This window comes from Emydura macquarii, unplaced genomic scaffold, assembly GCF_026122565.2.
Source record: "Emydura macquarii macquarii isolate MOO-44397 ecotype Brisbane River unplaced genomic scaffold, CSIRO-AGI_Emac_v2 contig_3113, whole genome shotgun sequence".
Lineage (NCBI taxonomy): Eukaryota > Metazoa > Chordata > Testudines > Chelidae > Emydura > Emydura macquarii.
In genome coordinates, this window is record NW_027133250.1 from 1,010,086 (window position 1) to 1,034,967 (window position 24,882).

General features: G+C 48.6%; 1 protein-coding gene across 2 annotated transcripts; it reads left to right on the forward strand.

The window, feature by feature from the left end:
- The first annotated feature begins 255 nt into the window (after positions 1 to 255).
- On the forward strand, positions 256 to 16,991 carry DNAJC8 (DnaJ heat shock protein family (Hsp40) member C8). 2 transcript variants are annotated; one of them, XM_067530776.1, is made up of 9 exons: positions 256 to 410; positions 2,272 to 2,373; positions 3,703 to 3,759; positions 5,314 to 5,380; positions 6,010 to 6,104; positions 7,325 to 7,396; positions 11,485 to 11,576; positions 12,136 to 12,211; positions 16,599 to 16,991. In XM_067530776.1, exons 1-9 carry the CDS (start codon positions 342 to 344, stop codon positions 16,719 to 16,721), a joined length of 753 nt encoding a protein of 250 aa, XP_067386877.1. In that variant the 5' UTR covers positions 256 to 341; the 3' UTR covers positions 16,722 to 16,991. The 2 variants fall into 2 exon arrangements, with proteins under 2 accessions (XP_067386877.1, XP_067386878.1); XM_067530777.1 differs by lacking the exon at positions 256 to 410 and adding an exon at positions 918 to 1,213.
- The last annotated feature ends 7,891 nt before the right edge of the window (positions 16,992 to 24,882 follow it).

The following is a 24,882-nucleotide window of genomic DNA, read 5'->3' on the forward strand; positions in this document are numbered from 1 at the left end:
CTGAGGCCCTGCCAGCCGAGCTGAGTGGGTGGCACGGTGCCGGCCGGCGGGGGAGGGGCCCGAACCTGCTTCTCACGCCGGCTCCGGCCCCACCCGGGCTCGGAGTCGCTCCCCCGAGCATGACAGAGCCAGTCACGTGGCCTGGCCGCCGCGGGGGCGGGGTCCCAGCCCAGAGATCTGTGGGGGGGAGGGCGCTCTGTGCCTTTAAGAACCTCCCGCCCCGCCCCCAGCAGCCCCGTCCAGTCCGCGGCGCTGAGCTCCGATCACGTGACGGGTGCCTGCCGGCCCTGTTGGGCACGGCGTCCGGGTCACGTGGGGTCACCGGGTCACGTGGCGCGGAGATGGCGGCTCCGGGGGAGCGCGGGGCGGGGGGCACCGCCGAGGAGGCGTTTCTCACCTTCTACAGCGAGGTACCGGCGCGCGCGGCCGACCGGCGGGGTCCCGGGGTTGGGCTGGGCCGGGCCGGGCCGGGCCCGCGGCTGCCCCCCCCCTCGTAGCGTCTGGGCGGTGGGGCTCCGCCCGGCCCGCGCCTGCCTTGCCCGCAGGACGAGCCGCCGCCGAGCCCAGCCAGCGGCCGCGAGCAGCGAGCCGGGCTCCTCGGCCCCCGTCGGGCCGCCCGGCGGCGGCAGCAGCGGAGGGACATCGCCCGTTTGCCGCCGCCGGGCCGCTGCTCGGGGGTGTCTTTCCGCTCCCGCTGCCGGCTGGAAACCAGCCCGGATCCCCGGCCACGGGGCAGGCCTGGGCGCCCCACTTCAGGCGCCCGCCTCCTAACCATCCCGGGCTGCCTCCTGCCGTCGAGACGGGAGCGCGGCTGGTGCTGGTGGGAAGCCGCCTCCGCCTCCGCCTCGCCGGGCGACTCTTCCTGCCCGTGCTGGCGAGGATAGCCCGGCCGATAGAGGAGACACGGAGCGGATAGAGGCAACATTGGTTCCATGGGCGCAAACACCAGCCAGCACCTGTCCTGCCGTGCCTCAGCTGGCCAGAGCGGCCTGCACCCCAAGGCAGCACTTACCTGCTTCTGGCACGAGAAATGCTTGTTTTTAAAGTCCTTGTGCTACCAAGAAAAGGAAACGATAACCTTACTTGTGTTCGAATAACATGCCACTGTCTAAGGCACATACTAGATTCCAGTGTGTGCTGGCCACTGTACCAAGGTAGGAGGTAACCTAGCCGAACGCAGGGCAGAGAGTAGCAGAGAGACACGCTGTGAATGGTGAGGACAGAGGAAGGGTGCTGAGTCTCTCCTCCGCGTTCTCAGGGTGATTTAAAAGAAGTTTTCAGTCTTAATGAAAACTGTTGGTGAGAGGGGTCTTTTCCTTCCTTGTCAGGAGAGGGCTCATCTCGCTACCCGGGAAGGGGATCCGGATGTGCAGCATTTTAGTTGTATGCTGTACTTTGAGGATCAAACTCAGTGGGGACTGTACACATCAGACCTTTATCATAATAGCTGCACTGAAAGGGCCGTTGTGTGTGCACCCCAGTGCTGCTCCCATGCTGAGTCTGTTCCACCCCGTCACTTGGCCCCTCCATAGGCAATCTGCCCTCTCAGTCAGGTGTAGAGGTTTTCTTCTCCTTTCCCCCACTGTTAAACTCTATCTGCACATAAACTTGCACCTGTTTAACACGAGTCTTGTCTACATACGAGCATTGTGCTTGTTTAACTTAAATTGATTTTTAAACAGATTCATTTGCACCTGTGTGTGTGTGTGTATGAATATGCATCTTATTTCACTTTAGCTTAATCCTGTGGAGAAGAAAAAAAAGTAAGCTGAACCAAAATTAAATCAATCATAAATAAATAAATCTGCACACACATTTGTGCCATCCTAATTAAATCAGTTTAAAAACACAGCTCTACTTTAACCAGTAAAGGTCTGTGTGTAGATAAGACCTTAATGGGCACCTTATGTAGCTTAGAGTATGGTGAAGGCTGAAATTGAGAAGCACTGTTCGGTTGTCGGGAGTCAGATGGTACACAGCTGCTGAACAGGTTAGTGCAGAAAAGGAAAAGCCGCGTCTGGACTGTTGTGGTTTGTTGAGAGGGGTAGAGATGGGGATGAGGGCACTGTTTTATAGCATTATGCAGCAAAAGACTAAAGTGAGCCCAGCAAATACCCGAACAAGGAAAGATCTGCACTGAGCTGATGACTGCAGACCTGAATCTGGGTGGGATGTTGTGTAGGTTGCCTTTGAATGAAACCCTCTGGCAGTCACATGAGAATTCAGCTAATTATGTGGTGATAACTCAGTTAATGAAAATGCCTTTTCCAGGTGAAGCAGATCGAAAAGCGTGACTCTGTTTTAACGCCAAAAAACCAGATTGAGAGATTGACACGACCTGGATCCTCCTATTTCAACCTGAATCCATTTGAAGTAAGTCTAAGCCCTCTCCTTCTCATTGACTTCAACTTAGAGGTGTTTCTATACCTACCATTGAAAAATACATCCAGATGTAGTCCCCAATGGCAGACGTTCACCAGATGGACTATGTGTCCTCACACTCCCTATTCAGCCAACAGGAGGCACAAGCTGTACATGCACCCCCTGTTGGCAGGTTTCACTTGTATGCTGTATCACTGACAGACTTGGCAAATTTATGGCTGGCATATTCTGGGTGAGGGTGTAACATGACTGTCTCACCAGCTTCTGGTCTCAATAGACTCTTGACTACATTGTCCTAATTATGTCAGTGTCTACACTACAGACTTCCTCCTGCTGATGTAAATGCCGTACTATACCGACATAATAATTCCACCTCCACGAGAGGCGTAAGGTTTATGTTGATGTAGTTAGGGGGACACAGTGTCTGTTTTGGTTGACTTACGTTTCTAGTGTAGACATACTCTCAGCTGTTTATGTTCCTGAGTTTGAGCTAAAGAAGGGACCAATTGCTCTGCACAGGACCGAGATTTGGTTAAAAAGTGGATACGTTTTTTTCAGAAAGCCTTGTGAAACCCAGCAGCTACATAGGGGTTTTCTCCCTGGAATTAAAGTTAATGCCCAATTTCTTTAATTAACATTCTGCTGCAGTGCCTTAAGAGTTGAGCTAACACAGTAGTTCCCCAGCTCTTTCATTCAGCTGACCAGTTCATAAAAGAGATTTCCCAAATTCACAAGCATCCATAAGGGCACTTCCTCTGGCAAACTTCCAAACTCTGGACCACTAGACTGGCAGTCAAGAACCAGGCAGTGATACTCGCTAGTCTGTTTTCATTTCAAGATGAGAAAAATGCATACGTTAAACAGCAAAAATGGTAGAGTCGGACATAGATATTTGATCAGATCAACAATCAAAAGTGAGCTTGGTCATTTTGGGCAGGAAACAGGTTGTTAAAAATGATTTAATCTGCCAGTGTCTCACTAAATACTACCAACGCCAACTCTCTGTTCCAGACAAGTTGAGCTCTGCTGCAGGGCTGAAAGTGGAGCATGCAGCTAAAGGTGGCTTTGTGCCGTCTTTGCATCACTGAGATACTGGGGCCAGCTGGAGAATGGAACTGCAACGTGCTCCAGCCCCACCCCCTCCACAGCACACCCCTACACCACCAGGGAATCCCTCTGACACTTGAGATATTTTCTGTGGGGCAGATTTACTGACATTTTGTCCTTGTATGTCAGTGAAACAGGTGTTACAGGGCTGGGCCGCAGGGAACCTGAACAATTGATGCCTGTAATGAAACTCTCTGCTGTGGGTACTTCTAGGTACTACAGATGGATCCTGAGGTCACAGATGAAGAAATAAAGAAGAGGTTCCGGCAGGTACGTGGCTGTTGTAGTGCTCTATCTGTAGTAGTGCTGAATGTCTCTGGAGCAGAAGTCTTCAATCTGTGGGGCGCGTTGGGGGCAGAGGAACATTGGGAGGCCAGTGTGGCAGGGCCCAGGCCAGCCCCCGTGGGGGGCAGAGAGGTAGCGCTGTCATGCTCTGCTCTGCCGCCCCTCCAGCTGTGGCTCCAGCCTCAGTTCCCAGCCCCAGCTCCCTGCCCTGGCTGCCAGCTATGGTTCCCCAGATTGACCCGTGGCCGCTGCAGCCCTCAGCACCTGGTGCTCAGCCTCAGCACCTGGCTGCAGTGCCTGACCCCTGGCCGCCGTGGCCCAGCTGGGGCCGCAGCCTCAGCCCCCAACCTTGGCCCCCAGCTGCTGTTCCTGGCTCGGTCCCAGGCCACTGTGGCCTTGCTTCCAGCCACAGCCCCTACCTGGGAGGGGGAGGGGTGCAGACAGGGATTAGGGGGGTGTGACCTAAAAAGTTTGGGGGCTACTGCTCTGAAGGCATCTTGAGAACTTGAGCAAAGCTGGGTGAGCTGTGTGAGCATGAGGAGAGGGCCAACTGGAAACTACCCCCTGCACTTCTGGGGAGCAGCTTTCGCTACCTGCAGTGACTAAGGTGTGAAAGCTGCATGTTGGCAGCGAAATAGCCTTTGCTGAGGAACAGCGTGTGGCCTGGTCCTGGAAGAAACTGGTCTTGATTTGACCAAGAGAGTGTTGAAGTGTTGGTGCATGTATCTGTTTCAAAGTCCTTCCCCTACCCCAATGATAGATGGGAATGTGTAGCTAAGGAGTCCAGACTTTGGCAGAACAGCTCTCATCCTGCCCGGGAACTTCCCAGCATCGTGGGAGAACAGATGGTCAGGATGGGGATTCTGCTCCAGCTGTTGCATTGCGTCCCCACAGGTCCTCCTGTGGCCTGAGGAAATGGGCGTGGGGGTTGGCAGTCAGGAGGCCCTGAGTTATTTTCCAATGTCTGTGACTGGCTGGCCTTAATTCTCTGCACTTTGCATCCCTTGCCTAGTGAGGGTGTTCAAGCCTCCTTTGCCCTGGAAATAGCCCTCCCTGAGCAGCAGGAGGTAGCTGTGTGCAGTAGAGTTTTTAGCTAGGCCCAGTAGGGTGGGCACTCTGGAGCAGCAGGACTTAAGGGTGTTTGTGCTACACTGTGATGAGTACAAGCGAAGGACTGAGGGTTCTGTCAGAAGTGCTCTTATTGACCCCTGTGGATCTGCAGGGTCACAATGCCCACCTAAAACTTAGCCCTAAAGCTGCCACTGGTTAGAATGTCCTCTTCAACCTTTGCTGATGCTTCACTGAGTGGTGGGAGCTCCTCCAGAGCCCTTTTGTCTTGAGTCAGTTTTCTCTTCATGAGGAGAGAATCCTGTGCTATATAAGCAGTGTGATGCCTTAACCAGGCTTTAGCTGATGCTTTTCTCCTGTCTGATGTCGCTTACCTCAGAAAGGCTGGATTTTTTCCAAGGAAGCATCTATGAAATATCTGTTATCTGCAGAACTGATTCTAATCTCTCAATACTTTCTCATCCCTTGTAGTTATCCATATTGGTACATCCTGACAAAAATCAAGATGATGCTGAAAGAGCCCAGAAGGCCTTTGAAGGTAATCCCCCTGACAAGGTCACGTGGTGCTGATGTACTGGTGTTTCTCCTTAGCTGGATTTGATGTTTTATTAGGTCAGGAGGGAGCCTGTTCTCTTCCCTGGCTGCTGTGGGACTGCAAACTGGATCTTGAGTTCAGGCTTGTTTGGGGGGAGAGAGAAATACAATTATTTGGACGATTACTATCTCTTACATCTGCAGAATTCCTCTAGGTGGCAGTAGTTGCTTTGTTGTAATCTGATAATAGATCAGTTGAAACTCAAGCGGCTGATAGATCTAGTGGGACTTTTCTGACTGGAGAATTAAAACATGTGAACAGTGTGTAGGGCAGCAAATACCAGCGTTGCATAGTACAGCCAGTAGGAGTCCTACAGCATAAAACTAACTGCCGGATGCTCTACAACCCCACCACTTACTGGGACTGACACTTGTAAGTCTAATGAATCCTGAATGTGGCCCAAGGAAGCTCTTTGCCATTGGAGTCTGTTCTGATATTTCTTCTAGCTAGTCAGGCTGTGACTGACCTAGGAGATCCAGGGAAACAGTGTACAAAAGTCACTTAGTAGCACAGACTCGAAGTGTTCTATGAATGTGTTTGCAGATGCAGTTAACTGCAATGTTTTTTGTTAGCTGTGGACAAAGCATACAAGTTGCTATTGGACCAGGAGCAAAAGAAGAGGGCCTTGGATGTGATACAGGCAGGGAAAGAATATGTGGAACATACTGTAAGTACTACATGTGTGACAGCCCTTGGTGCTTAGAGATTTGTTGTCCTTTAGTTTTACAGTACAATGTAAGCTAAAGACAGAACATATGAACTATCCAAAACCCAGACCAGATCTGTGCCCCAAGGAGTTACATTCCAGCTGCATGAGCAAGAATGAACTTTAGCTAAACACAAGTTATTGGGCTCAATACAGGGGTAACTGAGGGCGGGTGGGGTGAAATATAATGGCCTGCAACATACTGGGGGTCAGGCTACAATGTCCCTTCTGGCCTTAAACTCTAAGAATGAATGATCCAGAACAGGCAAGAGGGTGGTTAGCACTGGATGTGTAGTGGGGCTGATGGGTTTTGGAAGGAAGCCCTGCAGAGTGAGGGAGGGAGGGAGCCGAAAGCTTGGCTTATTCAACGCGCAATAAGCTTGAGAAACAGACAGCTAAGGGGGAGCTGGGGGCTCCCTAAACTGAGGAGCTCTTCATCTGTTCTAGCTATTGTGGCAAACCTCTCAGTAGAATGGAACAAAATAAGTGTGCGCCTGTACCTAGAACCACAGTGCTTCAGATGTAATGTAAAATGTAATGTAAATCCGGGTTAAGGTGTCTCTGCAAAACACCTAGTTACAGGGATGTGCCAGAAGCTGCAGATTTAGCTGGACACCACTAACCTAACCCCTATACAGTGTCCAGTTTTGGGCCCCCCAATACAAAAGGATGTGGACAAGTTGGAGAGAGTCCAGCGGAGGGCAACAAAAATGATTAGGGGGCTGGAGCACAGGACTTATGAGGAGAGGCTGAGGGAACTGGGCTTGTTTAGTCTGCAAAAGAGAGGAATGAGGGGGGATTTGATAGCGGCCTTTAACTACCTGAAAGGGGGTTCCAGGGAGAATGGGGCTAGGCTGTTCTCGGTGGTGGCAGATGACAGAACAAGGAGCAACGGTCTCAAGTTGCAGGGCGGGAGGTCTAGGTTGGACATTAGGAAAATGTTTTTCACTAGGAAGGTGGTGAAGCACTGGAATGGGTTACCTAGAGAGGTGGTGGAATCTCCATCTTTAGAGGTTTTTAAGCTGAGGCTTGACAAAGCCCTGGCTGGGATGATATAGCTGAGGTTAGTCCTGCTTTGAGCAGGGGGTTGGACTAGATGACCTCTTGAGGTCCCTTCCAACTCTAATATTCTATGATTCTATGATTCTACAATGCTTGTTTTGTTCTGTTGTATTCTTTAGGTGAAAGAAAAAAAGAAGCTGTTAAAGAAGGAAGGAAAGCCAACCGATGTAGAGGAGGATGATCCAGAAGTAGTAAGTTTCATGAAAGCAAAATATTCTTGGTCCTGTTTAAAGGGGCTGAGTTTTTAACACTGGAGGATTGTAACACATTTTATCTCAAGGCTGTTGAAGTCAAAGGTTATGTACACACTGACAGCGGCAAATTGGCCGCCCTCAGATTGATTTTTCCGGATCGATTGAGCGGCAGTGAGGACGTGCTCAATCAATCTGGAAGTCAGTCTACTAAAACCATCTCCAAAAAAAGGTGTAGCGCTGCGTCGATGGGAACACATTTCCTGTTGGCGCAGGGCAGTGGAGACAGCGCGCTAAAGGGAAGTTACGAAGTCAACAGGAGTTATGCAAGCTACGAATTTTGCCAGCAGTGTAGAACTGCCCAAAGAGGGATCAGTTCTTGGCCCTACACTATTTAATGTTTTTATCAATGATTTGGAAGAAAACATAAAATCATTAAATGTCATAAAATCAGTAAAGCTTGCTGAGGTTTGAGTCCTGTTTTGAGCAGGGGGTTGGACTAGATGATCTCCTGAGGTCCCTTCCAACTCTAATATTCTATGATTCTATGACACAAAAATTGGGTGAGTGATGATAATGGAGAGGACAGATCACTGATACAGAGCAAACTGGCTCACTTGGTCCATTGGGCACAAGGAAATGTGTGTGTTCAATATGGCTAAATGTAAATGGATCTCGGAACAAAGAATGTGGGCCATCCTTACAGAATGGGGGCTCTATCCTGGGAAGCAGTGAGCCTGGAAAAGATCTGGGAGATGTGTAGTAGATAATCAGCTGAACATGAGCTCCCAATGTGATACTGTCGCCAAAAGAGTTAATGTGATCCTGGGATACATAAATGGGAATGTTGAGTAGGAGTTACAGAGGTTATTTAGCACTGGTGCGACCACTGCTGGAATCCTGTGTCCAGTTCTGATGCCCACAATTCAGGAAGGATGTTGATAAATTAGAGAGGGCTCAGAGAACAGCCACAAAAATTATTAAAGGATTAGAAAACCTGCCTTGCAGTGAGGGACTCAAAGAGCTCAATCTATTTATCTAACAAAGAGACTGTTAAGGGGTGACTTGATTCCAGTCTGCAAGTGCCTAATGGGGAACAAATATTTAATAATTGGCTCTTTAATGTAGCAGAGAAAAGTATAACAGGATCTAATGGCTGGAAGCTGAAACTAGACAAATTCAGATTGGAAATAAGGGGTACATTTTTGAGGGTGAGGGTAATTAACCATTGGAACAATTTAACAAGGGCTGTGGTGGATTCTCTGTTCCTGACAATTTTTAAATCAAGGTTGGATGTTTTCTAAAAGATCTGCTCTAGGAATTACTTTGGGTAAGTTCAGGAGATAAGAACATAGACTATAAGAATGGCTATACCGGGTCAGACCAATGGTCCATCTAGAAGTGTCCTGTCTTCTGACAGTGGTCTGTGCCAGATGCTTCTGAGGGAATGAACTGACGAGGGCAGTTTTGAGTGATCCGGTCCCTGTTTCTGGCAGTTGGATGTTTAAGGACACCTGGAGCATTGGGTTGCATCCGTGAACATCTTGGCTAATAGCCACTGATGGATCTATCCTCCATGAACTTATAACTGGTTTAATAAAAGAACTAGATATTTTGGCCTTCACGACATCCCCTGGCAGCTGTGCGTTGTGTGAAGTACTTCATTTTGTTAGTTTTAAAGCTGCTGGTTATTAATTTTATCAGGTGACCCTAGTGTTATGTCACTGCGTTATGTGAAGGGGTAAATAACACTTCCCCATTCACTTTCTCCACAACATTCATGATTTTATAGACCTCTGTCACATCCCTCCTTAATCATCTCTTTTCTAAGCTAAGCAGTCCCAGGCTCTTTAATCTCTCCTCATATGGAAACTGGTTTTGTAATCATTTTTGTGTCTGTACTTTTTCCAATTTTAATCTCTCTTTTTTTGAGATTGAACTACCAGAACTCAATGCAGTATTCAAGGTGTGAGCGTACCATAGATTTATGTAGTGGTGTTAGGATATTTTCTGTCTTGTTATCTATCCCTGTCCTAACATCCTGTTAGCTTTTTTGACTGCCGCTGCACATTGAGTGGATGTTTTCAGAGAATTATCCATGAAAACTCCAGAGTAGAGGTCAACTAGGTGATCACAATGGTCCCTTCTAACCTTGGAATCTATGACTCTATTAAGCAGTTTTTATTTCTACAATTATACGGACAAATTTGTCTCTGACTTGGAAGAGTGTATAGCATTCCAGCATTAGAGAGAGACAGAGAGAGCACGCTATACAACGATGCTGGCTCTAACTGGGCATGGAAGCTCATCTCTAAAAGGAATGCAATTAAATTAATTGTGTAGTTTTAGTCTCTTTACTCTTCAGAGTTAATACCCTGTTAGAGGCCCGAGTGCTTCACTGATTAAGACCTTTATTGTTTGGCCAATATCTCATTTTACTGTGTTTCTAGCACCAAGTAGCTCTGTGTCAGTGTACTTTGTGACTAGAATAGTGACATCCTTGATGTCAGAAGAAATGTATACAGCTTTGGGGACTAACACTGTATGACATGATAAATCTGTAGTTTGGATAGCCTCTTCCCTATCAAATGTGTCCCCAGATGCTATAAACCAGCGGTACTCAGACCTCAGTGATTCAGAAGCCAAATTAGCAATTGACATTACCCAAAAGAGCCACACTAGTGTGAATGATGGGGAAATATCTTTTATATGTGTATAATTCTCACAGCAATACGTTAATAACTTAGTGCAAGTTGATAACTGAATTGGTTAATGACCTAGTAAAAGCATCGTGATTAGTTAACAACTAGATTAGTCAGTAATTAAATCACATGGTGTTTTAATAGCATGGGCTGCAAAGAGCTGCAGGAGACATTAAGGAGCCATGTGCGGCTCGAGAGTATCGCTGCTATGCACCATCATGCTACAAGATAGCAGAACACTCCAGCTGTAAATTCATTCTTCATAACTGGATTTTTGCGGTGTGGTAGCCAGAGGTGTGTTCATGGCTCTCCCAGGGTAACGGGGGTTGCTCAGTCAGTGATCTCTCAAAGCAGTTTGTTTCAATAGATATTTAGAAAATTAAAGGATGTTCTGCTAGTTTCAGTCTTTTGTTCTTGCAAAGGGACTTTCTGTTGAGAGCTGTAGAGAGCCCTCAGTGAAGTAACACTCTAGTTCTGTGCGTTTGTGGTGCTTATTAAATGTTGGTTTATATAAAGCCAGGTTTCTCATTTTTCAGCACATCTTTAGTATAGAATGATCTTGTGGTGAAGCCCATGATACCTGAGCAGTGACCTTGTGTCCTTTCCGCAGCAGCAGTCCCAGCTACATTGCAGGACTCAACAGAAGGGTAGCAGGGCTTGAGAGTGAGAGCTTTGATTCAGACTCCGCTTTGGTCATAGCAAATGGAAACGAGACACGGCAGGCTAGTAAAGAGCTCTTTTCTGATGCAGGCCATAGTGGGAGATGGCTCAGCCCTGCCCCCCATTAGGTTGGGTTGCTGTTAAGACTGGCTCTCCTGCATTTCTGAGCACTGAAATCAGTCCCGTGGCCTGCAGAAGGGGCATGATTCTCAGCTTGGGTGACCCTTGTAACTCTTGCTGCGGAAGGAGGTGCTGGATAGGGATGTTGGGAGAGTGGCTTTCCGGTACAACACCCGCTGCCCTGCATGCTTCCCCTTCCCTTCCCGCCTCCTGCAGAACTGATGTGGAGAGCACTTCACTGCAGCCCTTCTCAGCCTGCAGGCTGTGCGCGCAGAGTGTTTCTCTGCAGCATTGTACTGTTCCTTGGGCTCCGCAGCTGCTGACGATGGGGATCCTGAGGCCAAGGGTAATTCTCCCCCAGCAAGAGAAGGCTGGAGTGGCCTGCTGACCTGTCAGCTCCTGCAGAGGTCAATGGAAATGCATTAACTTCCATGCCAGGAGTTGAGCTTTTGTGCCACACCACATTATGATTAACACCCCTTGACTATGGGTCTCATATGGAGCTTCTTGTCCATAACAACCACTGTAGAATTGGTGTAAAACGGAGGCTGCTGTAACCACGTTACAATGCATTATGTTGTTAGAATAAAGTTCTGTTGCTTACAGTTCAAACAAGCTGTGTACAAACAGACGATGAAGCTCTTTGCTGAACTGGAAATTAAAAGGAAAGAGAGAGAAGCTAAGGAGATGCATGAAAGGTATGAGCAACACTGGAGTTCCCTCTATGTGAATGAGGATCTTTTTTCCAGTTTACTGAGAAGAAACCGTGTCATGACTGCAGATGACTGTGTGTGTAAATGTATGGTGTGGAGACTTGGTTCTTAAATACAATCTTCTTTTAAACTGAAGATGCTGGCATTTCCCAGAGGAACAATTAAATAAATTGGTGCCCATGTTTGTATGCAAGTAGTGTGCAAAGTACTAAATTCCCTAATGTTAATTACATGCCTGAAATCTTTTTGGTGTTGGATGGTGTCATTTGATGACATCCATGTCCTGGTGGCGTGCGTGTGTGTGTGTGTTCTCTCCCCTTTTCATCTGTATGGGTTGAAACTAGGTCTTGTATCAATAATGCTGCCTTGGGTTGCACTTTTCTTATACCAGATGCTTGGAGTTAGTATTTCATCCATCTGTTATGATAAGCAGTTAGTCTCCCCCTTGCAGGTAGGGCAGATGTCTTTGTGGTGAGGGGTTCTGTGTGTCTTTAATGTAAATGCTGGTGGGTCCATAACTACTGCTTTATGGCCTCTCGTACAGGAAGCGGCAGAGAGAGGAGGAAATCGAGGCCCAAGAGAAAGCCAAGCGAGAGCGAGAATGGCAGAAGAACTTTGAGGTAATCTGCAGCATACTCAGTTGCCACCTGCATTTAGGGAATCAAATCAGCTCTGGGGTAGGCTGCAGAGTGTGGACATGAAGAACATCCCATCCACTGAAGGCACTCGGCACTCCAAGTAGGCACATTGTAGTGATGGATTCTACAGGAACCTGTTTGCTGCCTCATTCATGGGCAAGAACAGCACTCTGGCGTGTCTCGTGAGTACAGGGGGGTATGGATGTGATCCCTGTCCCTTCCAAGAGTAGGTGTCTGGTGAATTGCAGTCCAGTGTCACTGGTGGATACCTACCCCAAGTCCGGAGCTGGGCTGCCTCTGAGCCCAGGTCACTGGTGACCAATAACAGTTAACCTCCGATGGCTGTTCAGCAACCCCTGTGGAATTAATAGGTGGGTCCCGGGCTAGTTTCTGGTGCCAGGTGCTCACATCACAAAAATTGCCCTCTCCGTTGCCGAGATTGCTAGAGGTGCAGAGTGTCAAAGACCAAATGTGTGCTGAGGTGGAGTTCCCCTCTAGGTGTGCTAGTGATGGGAACCGGAGTGATTGACACCCACCCCCCACTTCTGTCCATGAGGGACGGTTTAGAGACAGAAGAGCATGTGAATTCTTGGTCAGACCTCGTGTGTATGGTTGGAGTGGAGACTCTTGCTGAGATTGTTTCAGGTTTCCTGTTTCCTCTGAGCTCTCAGTGTTGCAGGACAAATGTTTTTGCTTCAAATGAAATTCACTCCTGGAAAGTGACTCTGAAAATAGCATCCTAGAGTTCCATGTTTCTTTGCCTCCTTTCAAACCCGCTGATTTCACAAGTACAAAGTTCTGGCTGGCTGCCAGTGCTGTGTGCTAGTGGGTCACGCTAGGCTCTGTCCTGTAACAAAGGCTTGGCAATCAGAATGTAGTTAGCGATTCTGAGCTGAGAGCCAGAGCAGAATCAAGCTCCCCCTCCAGAGCTTATTTTGTGTTACTGAGGCCAGCAGCTCTGAGAGCTGCACACAGGGAGCCATCTGGAGTAGGAAGAGCCATGTTTATTCAATTGCATTCCAGATAGTAACTGCGCTTTATATGTAAACTGGACCCAGGTTTGTATTTTAGAATGGATCCATTTTTCCAGGAATGCTCCTGCTGTGTCTCCATCTGACTCACTAGTGTATGTTCATACGTCTTGTTTTCCTCAGCTGCCCCGTGCTCTAATGCGAGTCTATCTAGAATTCTGGAAAGGAAAGGGTCTGTTAGTGTCTTGTCTGTCCTTGGACAATGAGAGATGGTTTCCTACAGGGTTTGTCTGAGGCATTTTGAGGTGACCTTCCAAGGAGCCCTGGAAACTTGTCTCTTTGGCTGGTCTGAAAGTTCTCTTAACTTTTCCTGTTGCGTTGTTTTTATGTCAGAAATTCAGATTCTGTTATGTGGCTTTTGTTTTATGGGCCCCTGGAGAGCTGAGAGGGTTATGACATCGCCAGTATAACAGAAATGCAACTGAATCATTGAAAGAAGGGATTTTTATAGAGCAGTGGTTGTCAGCCAGGAATACAAGTACAACTGGGGGTACACAGAGCTCTTCCAGAGGGTACATCAACTCATCTAGGCATTTGCCTGGTTTTACAACCGGCTACATAAAAAGCACGATCAAAGTCAGTACAAACTAAAATTACATACTGACAGTGGCTTATTTGTACTGCTCTATATACTATTATACAGTAAGTATCTCACTGAAATGTCAGTACAATATTTATATTCCAATCCATTTATTTTGTAATTACATGGTAAAAATAACGTCCGCCATTGGTCAGTAACAGGGCGCTGTGACACACTTGTATTTTTATGTCTGATTTTGTAAGCTAGTAGTTTTTAAGTGAGGTGGAACTTGGGATACACAAGACAAATCAGCCTCTTGAAAGTCGTCTGCAAAGGTTGAAAACCAATGTTATAGAGGGTATGTCTTCACTGACGGCAGCAAATTTGCTGCCGTCAGATCAATCTATCTGGATCAATTGAGCGGTCAGCGAAGACCTGCTCAATCAATCCGGAAGTCAACACATTAAAACCACCCCCTCAAGTGGCGTGGCGCTATGTTGACAGGAACGCGTTTCCCATCGGCGCAGCGCAGTGAAGACACCACGTAGAAGAGGAGTTACGAAGTCGCTACGCAGAGTAGCTTGAGTAACTCCCGTCGACTGCCACTTTGAAATTCAGCAAGTGTAGACCTGGCCTCAGACTGTGGAAAACTCTGGTTTTCTTTAAACCATTGAATTCAGGCCCCCTACAGACCTTTGTAAGAAAAGCTTTTTGCTAACGATCCAGCTCTCTCCACTTGGTCAGTTATGGGCCAGGAGACCCCATTCCACTCTGCTGGGGTCTCCAAAGAGTCCACAAATAAACACAGAGAAACATGTCTAGACATTTGGATGTTTGTAGGGCTAAAAGCAGGAGGGGAAAAATGCTTTTAAAAAGCTCCAAACCCTTTTTGGATGTTAGCGACAAGAGGCACAGTCACGGCGTCGGTGCAGGTCACTATCCCTCGCCTAGACTGGCTGGTGGGGCCTTAGAATTGCTCGTGTGGGACTTGTGTCCCTTTCCTTAATGTCTCTTCTCTGGTACTTTGCTCCCTCTCTCTGCTCCTGCTTGTCGTCTGAGTTGGTCTGGATCAGCTGTATTGTCTATTTCCACCCAGGGGGCTTTCTGCTGTGTGCTTCCTCCTGCACTTCCAAATGCTCACAGCTTTATTTTACAAACAGTTATTGTTGAAGCTGGCCCGTGTGGCAGGCCAGGCGTGAGAGTTCAGCCATTTATAGTTACCGCTGTGAAGAACAGGCAGGTTAGAACATCCCATCCTGCTCATGCACATTCTGAAAATTCTCGTTGACACAGATTCCAAGCCTGGAAAGTTTCACCCAGTGGGAGTATTTGAATCGGGGCTAGAATGGAAACCGTTGTGCAGCCTTCCCCTAGCAGGGAGTTGGAGCAGCTGCAATGTCAGGATGCACAGGCTTTTCAGCCTGAGGCCCAACATGTTTGTGTTAGTCTATGCATGGGTTTTGTACATTTTAACTACCTGTGTAGAAACTGGTCTAGTTTAAATCAGTGCAACTCCCCTAGTGTGGGTGCAGTTATCCAGGTCTGAAGGTGCCTTACTCTTCTGTAGCTATTCCCCTAAATGTATGGAAATAAGTTATATTGGCTCCAGTCTCTTCATACCTGGATAACTGCGTGCACTGATTTAACTGATGTGGTTTAAAAAATCATCCCCGACCTGAAATATTGAAATTGGTACAAAATGTGTGTCTAGACTTCTCTTGATTCAGGCTGCGCCAGAGGCCGTCGTCAGCATGCTGGGGCAGACTCTGCTTGTTCTGCTCGCTACATGCTGCTTAGATGTTGTGAAGGAAACACACCATCCCTGGTACGCTCCTTGTTCTGTCCCACTGCTGGGGCCTTCAGGCCTGATAGGAGCGAGGTCTGTGGGGTGCTGTCCTGTCCCCTCTTGGGACCTGGACTTGCTGACCCAGGAGGGCCCTTCCAGTCATGTCTGAGAGCTGGCAGAGGAAGGGAGTCAAACATGTTGCTGAGACCCCTTCCTCTGCCACACCTCTGTTGGGGGCTGGCTTGGGAAGGGGGTGGTGTGAAGGAAGGAGGCAGGGAGAGAGACTGAAAGAGCACCGGCTGGTTGGGCGTTAACGCTGTAGCACAGAGTCTCTACTGCAGTGGTCCCCAAAGTTTTTACCCCACAGCCCCCCCTTACTCCTGTCCGTGCCCCCTGCGGCCTCCCTCCTTTCCCCAACTGGGGCTGGGAGCGGGGCCCACTGTCAGGGGTGGGGAGCTGCAGCAGGGCGGCAGGGCTTCCCCACTCAGACCTGGGGCTTCACCGCTTGGAGCCCCGGGACAGGAGGGGCTCCCATGCCCCGCACAACGTTCCTCCACACCCCCCCCAGGGGGCATGCCCCACACTTTGAAGACCTCTGCTTTACTGGGATATGGGGTGGAGGGTGGGGAAAGGCTGAGAGCTGGGCCCGAGGAGTTGATAGTTGTTGGCTGATGAATCAGTGACTTCAGGCAGAGACGGGAAGTGAGTTTTCCTGTTTGCTTTGTGCTGTTGAGAGTTTGATGCCCCATTACTTCTGCAGCCCCTGGCCGGCCTTTGCTAGAGCAAGACACCAACACCCTGCTCTTGTGCTGGGGATTGGAAACCATCCGGAAGCTCCCCTTGGTCATATCTTCTCAGTCCCTGTCTGAGTCCATCTCCCTTCCCGCTGCTTGCAGTCACCTGCGCTCTGGCTAGGGGGTCTCCTTGGGGAGCGCCCTCGAGGTGAAGAGGGAAATGCCAGCAATCTGCCAGAGCTGGTAGGAGATGACCCACTGGCTCTTGTTAACCTTTCCCCTCCTTTGTCCTGCTCAGGAGAGTCGGGATGGCCGTGTGGACAGCTGGAGAAACTTCCAGGCAAATACAAAAGGGAAGAAAGAAAAGAAAAACAGGACCTTCCTGAGACCTCCCAAAGTAAAAATGGAGCAGCGTGAATGAGCCCAGCGGCAACTATGCTTGAGCAAGTCTCCTCTGCTCCCCCTGCTTTTTAAGGACTTATTGGCCACCTAGATTAATACTTGCTTTGTAGTAGATTGTTTGGTTCCAACACAACTGAATATTGGTCACAGTATTTTTTGTACTCTGTACATTTGAATTAGGATTGTGGTATAAAATCAGTCATGAACCAGCTGCTCGTAGAATAACTGGCTTAGGAGGATCCCGCTGTTGTTGCTGTCCTGTTTGTTTGCAGCCCTGTAATTTAATGTTTTGTACTTCACAGAGATTGTGTTGTTCCACCACCTTCATGTATAGTTTTGTGAGAGTCAAATTAAACAAGATGCTTGAACTGGTGCCCAGCATCTTCCTGGGCCTCGTCCTTCTCAGCGAGTCAAATTTTGGAAAGATCTCGACCAGCCGTGGGGTCGTTTGCCAGCCTGATGTAGGGGGGCAGGAGGGGTGAGCCCAATTTGGAGTTGTGCAGTTAAACCTCCTTCAGTTCCCCACCAAAGTGCATGGTGCTGAAAGCCTCACCCTGTGTCTGACTCCTAAACTGCAAACTCCTGGCTCTCCAGTTCGGCGCTCGGTGAATCTGACTTGCAAATCACCTTCTGTAAAGAAAACTCTTCTCTTGTTCAATAGTCAGCAGCAATCTTCTGTATTGTAAAATAAATTTTTACCCAGGTTATTTGATTCTTGCTTTGAATTATTCCAGAGATGCAAATTTGAGCTGTTGAGGGAGAACTTCAGCCTCTGGTAGTTGGCACTTCTTTGCCTGGTGCAAACACTTCCCTGGTCTGGCTCTTGCTCGCAAACTGTCATTAGATGGTCACTATAGAAACTGCTATGACTTGGCTCTGGAGAGTGGACATCCCTTCCCAGTCCCTGCTTTGGCCCTTCCTTCCATAAGCAGACGCAATGGGCATTCGTGTGCTGCGTGCGGAGTTAGACTGGTGAAGAGCTGAGCCAATGCAGTTTGCTGCCGACCATGCGCCACCTTCATTGGATCCTCTCCAGTTGCAGGGGCTGCACTTCCTGTTCATGCTGGAAAGCCATCTGTCCTCTGCTAGCCATCTGAGGGCATGAGTGCTCGGAGGGGTGTATAGTGCTGCTGACTCCTGCAGGGAGGTGACTGACCTTACTTCTGTTGCTGGGAGGCCTGTATGCACCTGGCTGCCAACAAGTGTGTTGCTGGTTTCTCTCTGGAGGCGGGATCAGTTGGCTGTTGCAAACTGGCTGCCTCCCTGCTCGTGGCTGTCTGGAGCGTGACCAGGGTGTGTTTGCTGGGGGAGTTTCCATCCATCTTGCTCAGTTTCGTTCTGGAGATGCAGGTGGAGCTTTGACATATGATCTGCCATGTAGGCTCATTCCCTTCATTGCTGGTAAATGCTGTCAGGTCCAGTGTTGGTAGAAATTGCCCCTGCTTCCTGGTTGGGGGATAATCTGGCAGCCTGCCTCCTGGGCACAATACGTATTTACAGAGTCACAGCAATGGCTCCATTGTTAAGGGTGAATCTCCTTTCCATAAGGCCACGCCTCCCATAAAGCTCTTCTTGGCTGCAGAATTGCTTCTGCAGGCTCGTACCAGAGCAGAATTATTTTGCAAATTGCAGCTGGACTGGAGCAACTATCTGTTGATTGGCTTTGGGGAAAGGGCCGCTGGGCTTTGCCATGAAAGCTCAAAGTATCTAGCAATGGCTCTCGCTGCTGCTTCCTGTGCTGACCGTACAAGATTCATAATTGTAGTTATTTCATCCTCCAGACTCCTGCCTGTGTCCCGTCTAGGCTGACCCGGAGGCTGGATGCTCGTGGGGGCTGGAGCTGTCTCTCTTTGGCATGGACAGGCCCAAGCACACTGCCATTGCTAGACAAACATCTTGCCCCTTGCTAGGATGCTGGTGGGCTGGTTTGGCCCCATGTTCAGTCTGTAAAACAAGGTGGTTTTTATAAAGATTCCAAGGCCAGACGTGACCACTGGGATTATCTAGTCAGACCCTCCTGTACAGCGCGGGCCTGAGAATAGCCCCAACACGATCCCTAGAGCCGAGCTCTTAGAAAACATCCCATCTTGATTTTACAATCATCAGAGATGGAAAATCCACCACGGCCCTTGGTGAATTGCTCCAGTAGCTAGTCACTCTCACTGGTAAAAACTTGTTTTATTTCCAGTCTGAATTTGTCTCATTTGAACTTACAACATGAGCCAGTGGCTGGATCTTCCTCTGCTAGACTGAAGAGCCCATCATTAGATAGCTGTTCCCCATGCTGAGACCTGTTGACTATAATCGTTACCCCTTGGCCTCCTCTTGAGGCTCTGCCCATTCCTGCTGCTGGGTGCAGCTTAGGCTGGTGGAACCCACTAGCAGCAGCCCCTCTTGGGGAGCTCGTGCACCCCTGGCCCCTCCTCTGGCCCTGAACATTCAGCGGGTGGGTGGGGCTCTCAGGCTGCATGGTGCACCAGCAACCTTGGTTCCTTCCAGACATGGCAAGAGATGGCCTGGGAGCCTGCCAGGGCCAGTCTGACCCAGACTCGTGGAACGGATCATTCCCACTTCTGCCAGCTTAGTTGGCCAATTTGTAATCTTTTTTAAAAAATGCATGTTGCCTTTTCACCCAGGATCTCAGCACCCCGGTGCAGAGCGGCTCGGTTGCCAAATGTCAGAACTAGTGGTTGAGAAATAGGTTGAGAGGTGGGTCTTCTGGTTCTTTTCTCTGATGTGTAAAAGCCCCCTCGAGGCTCTGGCCACCAAAGCCAGGGCCAAGATACAGACTGGTACTGAGGGCCAATTCTGTAATATGTACTCACTCTCTGTGCTGGGCCCAGGGCCATGCTTCCAGTCTCATGCTCATTGTAAGCCTGATAAGGTGCTGGATGCTGGCGCAGAGCCCTCAGTTCCTACGGGATCCATAGTGGCCATTGTGTCACAGGTTCATCTCACTGAGCCCCTGGGACTCCCTGGTGAGGATCCACCCTTGGATGGGGCCCTGTGGGTGGCACTGGATACTTTATCCTTAGTGCACAAAGACAATGGGGAAAGTGTATGATGGTAGAGATGGTTCCTCCTCTAGGAAAGAAAAAGAAAATTGCACAAGACAAAGCTAGTTTCCCTGGTTATGCAAACCTCCCTGGAAACACACTAACTGCCCCCTAGCAATCTTATTAGTTTTCCAGGGCAATATCTCGCCCTTCTCAGCTTTGCATTTATTAAACTCATTGTTGTCATCCTTGGAAACCTCAGTATATGGAAAGAGACCAGGACAGGTTTGACACCTTCCTTATCCTTTCCCTCCTGGAGAACAGATCAGGGAACCTAGAGAGCATTGCTAAGGCTCTTGGCTCCAGCCCTTCAGTCTGCCCTTCTTCAGCCAGGGATTAATTGCCTGCTGGGTAGTGGGGGGGCTGTGGTATCACAATGGGCAATGTGGCCATAGAAGCCTTCCCACGGGTGCTTCCCCGAATTCAAAAGCAGCGAGTAAGGGCAGCTGCAGAAGGAGCCTTCTCACATAAGGCCTCAAGGAGAAAGTCCCGCACTGGATCTGTTTCTCACCTCCCCCTGGATTTGTTATTCTTGCTGATACTGAAGAAACTGCCTGCTTCACTAATCCTGGGTGTGGTGGCTAGAGATGAGATGAAAAGTCTTATTGACCTCCCACTGAGAGAGAGGTACAGATCTGGACTTTCAGACTCGGCCAGATGACCAGGGGTACATCCTCTGTCTCTCCTCCAGAGGATATGCTATAACTTCATGAGCGCATAGGAGGAGGCTGCTACCTTACACATCCCTTTGGTGACCTTGGATGAAATGACACACGTAGCTTTGAGTATGCTGGGCTCCCCCTCCCGGAGTCCAATGATCTTGCCAGGCCTAGATGATCTATTGGAGCCAACAATAAACACTTGAATAAACCCAGCTTCTGGGAGGCAATTTCTAAAAATACAGAGACGTACTCGCTGCCTTCTGAGGGCTGCTTGCCTCTCCCAGCTTCAGATTCATTGGTGCTGGTGGTTGCCAGCCAAAGAGTTATAGGCGGTCGAGCCCTGCAGATAGTGAAGGTAAGAAGCTAGATGCTGCTCTGCCACCCTAGGCATTAGTGCAGTGAACTATTCAGCACTGATGTCCCAATATCAATATCTCTTAGGGAGAAAATAGCACTGTTTGCCCAGTCACTGCTGGAAGAACAGAGAAAGTGGGCCAGAGCCCCAATTTCTGACAGTCAGCTGGTCCTTAAGCATGTCTTGAGAGCATCCGTCAATGCTTCTTGTTAGACATAACCAAACAGGTTGTCCTGGGGGTGGACTGGGGAGACAGAACCCTTTATTGCCTGCTCGTTCCACCTCCACGCCACGAGTGAGCAACGAGGGCTTACTTTACAATTCTTTACTCCATAACAGTCTGAAAGTGAATACATGTCCAGCAACTCCCCATAGACCCTGATTTGGTTACACTGACAGCTGTAAAATGAATATTAACAACTACATGATGAATACAATTATACCCGCCCCTGTTTGTTTACAGGATTGCCATCCAGGGGGCAGGCACATCACCTCAAAACCTGTACATTTTACACTAACGTTCTTTGAAGTAAAGGCATGCCAGGGGGAGAAGGAAGATAAAACTTTCTTCCCACCAAAAGGCCTTGCACAGAAATGGCGATAGACTCATGCCCTGCGCAGATGGCCGGGCAGGGAGGAGAAGAAGAGAGATAATAGACTCTAACTAAAATTCACACCAATTAACAGAAACAAGGTTTGCCCTTGCCGTGAACCCATTCACTGTAATTTAGGTCTGACCACTTGTCCAGCTTTTAACTCTTTACTCTCCTACACTCCCCTCTTTCTTTCAAAGAAAGGCCCAGGTGTCCATCCTTCCCACACACTGGCGGTGGGGCACTGATCCAGGAGGCACTGGCTCTAAATGGCCCAATGCCTTGATCCACCGGTCATGCTACGGGGAGACGAGGGAGGCGGATTACTGACTGGACAATATGCCTAAAATTACAGGTATGGCCTTCGGGGAGAGGCGAGGATGGTGCAAAATTTTAAACCTCCCATAAACATAATTAAAAAAACAACTAATATGATTAATATTCCTACAACATGAGTGATACGACCGAGGAGCGAATGAGAGTCAGTTAAGCCTGTTCGAAGGGCACAGGCTACATCAGTCCAAGCACAGTCAGCAGGCAGTTCGATGGCTAGTTGGAACGCATTGGTTCCTCAGAGCGCCTGGGCTTCCAAAACCTGCGTTCTGCGTTGCTTGATGTGGAGTTGTTTTAAAAGCTGTGTCAGGCGGTCCCAATTGATCCAGGAATTGGGTGTCCTGTTATGTTAAGCTGTTTTATGGCCAGTATACAGATTTGATAGGTGAAGTTTCCTAGTTGCAGGGAAAAGTTTCCTGGTTCAAACCCCACCCGTTCCACATACCTTCCATCCTTTAGCCCCTGACCATTGAGCACGGCTGATCCCTCCCAGCAGATTTTATTTCCCTGTTCTGCCCAGTGCTGAGGGGATACCGGTTCTATACATCGTAATGGTGGTGGTTCTTGTAACCGTCCCTGCAATGTGTTACCTTGTCCTGCCCAAATCAGTCCCATCTGTGGATAGTATACCTCTGGCCCAACCAGAGACTGTGTGTCATTGGTTCCAACCTGCACCTGCCACACCGGCTCTCAGGACCATCCCCATTTGCACCCACCTCCGAAACCTGCTTGCAGTAGGGTGGCAGAGGTCCAACTCCCTCTAGCTACTCCTTTGCTATTGAGAGTGCACTGAGCTAGAGTACAATCCCTAAGGGTTGTTCGCCAGATGGCGCTGAGAGGCCAATAGCTTTTTAATTGCTTTGCTACATTGGTACCCTCTAGTCCAGAAGGCCATACTCCGAGACAGGCACTTTTGTACGAGGTTTACAAATTGATCCGTTAGAGTTTGCTGGGCCTGGTCACAAGCGTCTTCCCATAAAATAGTTTTGACACCTTTTACCAAATCTGTTATAAGGCTTTTGGTGAGGTTTCAAGGGTTAAAATAACCAATTCCAGCAGGTAGTCGGTGGAGCTTAGTGCAGATCTCTGCAATATCCTCCCTCTGTCTAGCAGCCCCAGGACATGTTCCAGGCATTGGACTCGAGCTGCTGAGTCAGATTCCTGTAGAGTTCCACCATTCCCACAAATAGTTAACAACAACCAATTAACAGAAACAAGGTTTGCCCTTGCCGTGACCCCTCTCCTTGTAATTTAGGCCTGACCACTTGTCCAGCTTTTAACCCTTTACTCTCCTACACGGCTGATATGGCACCTAGAACTGGAGCATCTGCAGTTTCCACAAGGCACCGTTCAGGGCTACGTTCACCGGAACTGCCTCCAGTGCCAAGAGCCCTTGGAGGAGACTTCCCATTGGATGGTGAAGGGCTGTTTAGCTGCAGAACAGATGAGGTTCTAGAGAAACTGGAAGAGACCATTCCTCCTGCGAGGGCTCTGAGGATTTCTCAACCCTCGCAGAAAGAGATTCAGAGAACCATTGTTTCATTATCAGAGACATCACACCCAGCCGCTGCTTCCCTTTCTTTTCAAAGGAAGCAACACCAACAACAGTTGCCTGCTCAGTAATGGCAAAAATACAAGCCCCACAAACCACAAGATAGCAGATCTGCTACATCATCTTCCTCTGCACCAGCCTTTCTCTTTCAGGTTTGGCAGGAAACACGAGACCCTTTCAACCTCACTGTTCCCCGCTTTTGGAACTCATGTCAAACAGTCATGTCCTTCTCCAAGCTTAGGGCCTGATAACTGCAGGGCAGACCCAGCGCTGTGCGCTCATCCAAAGATGAAGCCTCTACAACGTTGACTAGTAAAATACCATATACGAAGCACAGCCAGCATGTTTGTGAGATTGGCACTACCCAGGGATGTGCCCCTACCCTTCATGGTGGACTCAACTTTGCAATGTCCTCAATGGAGTTGTATTCAACCCTCCCAGCAATGTCAGCTACAATCACCTCCAGTATTTCCAGTCAAGGCTGGGGAGCTCATTACAAGACGCTGCCCAGGCATAGTCACTGGAATTTCTGTGAGAAAAACCCAATAGCAACATTCTAGAATGAAGAGCATTCATAGGGCTCGCACGTCCTTTCTTTCCCAGCTACAGGGCTGCGGTTCGAGTAGTTTCCGGCAATACTGCAGCAAAGTTCTGTGTGAACAAGCAGAGTGTGCATATTCCAGCCAGCTGGGCAAAGAGGCCAGAGCTCTGTGGGAGTGGTGCCTAAATGTAAATGTGTGAGATAAAAATATACATCTAGGAGCAAATATTTTAGGCCCTAACTACAGGATGGGGAACTCTATCCTGGGAAGCAGTGACTCAAAAAGATTGGGGGGTGGGAGGGAGGTGGCTAATTAGAGGAATATGAGCTCCCAGTGTGATGCTGTGGCTAAAAGGGCTAATATGATCCTGGAAGGCATAATTGGGAATCTTGAGTAGGAGTAGAGAGGTTATTTTACCTCTGTATTTGGCCGTGGTGCAACCACTGCTGGAATCCTGTGTCTGGTTCTGGTGCCCACAATTCAAGAAGGATGTTGAGAGGGTTCAGAGCCATGAGACTGATGAAAGGATTAGCAAACAGTTTTATAGTGATTGAGCTCCTTCAGTCAATCTATTTAACTTATCAAAGAGAAGGTTTAAGGGATGACTTGATTATAGTCTGCATGTACCTACATGGGGAACAAATATTTGAAAACAGGCTGTTCAGTCTAGCAGAGAAAGTCATAGCATGATCCAATGGCTAGAAGTTGAAGCTAGACAAATTCAGATTGGAAATAAGGTGTACATTTTTGACAGTGAGAGTAAGTAACCATTGGAGCAATTTACCATGGGCCATGGTGGATTTTTCCATCCCTGACAATTTTAAATCAAGATTGGATGTTTTTCTAAAAGTTCTGCTCTAGGAATTGGTTTGGGGAGGTTCTCTGGACTGTGTTACATGGGAAGTCAGATTAGATGGTTGCAGTGGTGCCTCCTGGCCTTGGAATAGTACACTGAATGGATTTGATAGTTCCCCACCTTGCAGGCAAGGACAGTATACAGGCTAATCAGCTGAGCAGAGACTTATGTGCTCAGCATGAGCAGTCACTCAAGGACTCAGAAGCAAGCAACATCTTCTCTCTATGGGGT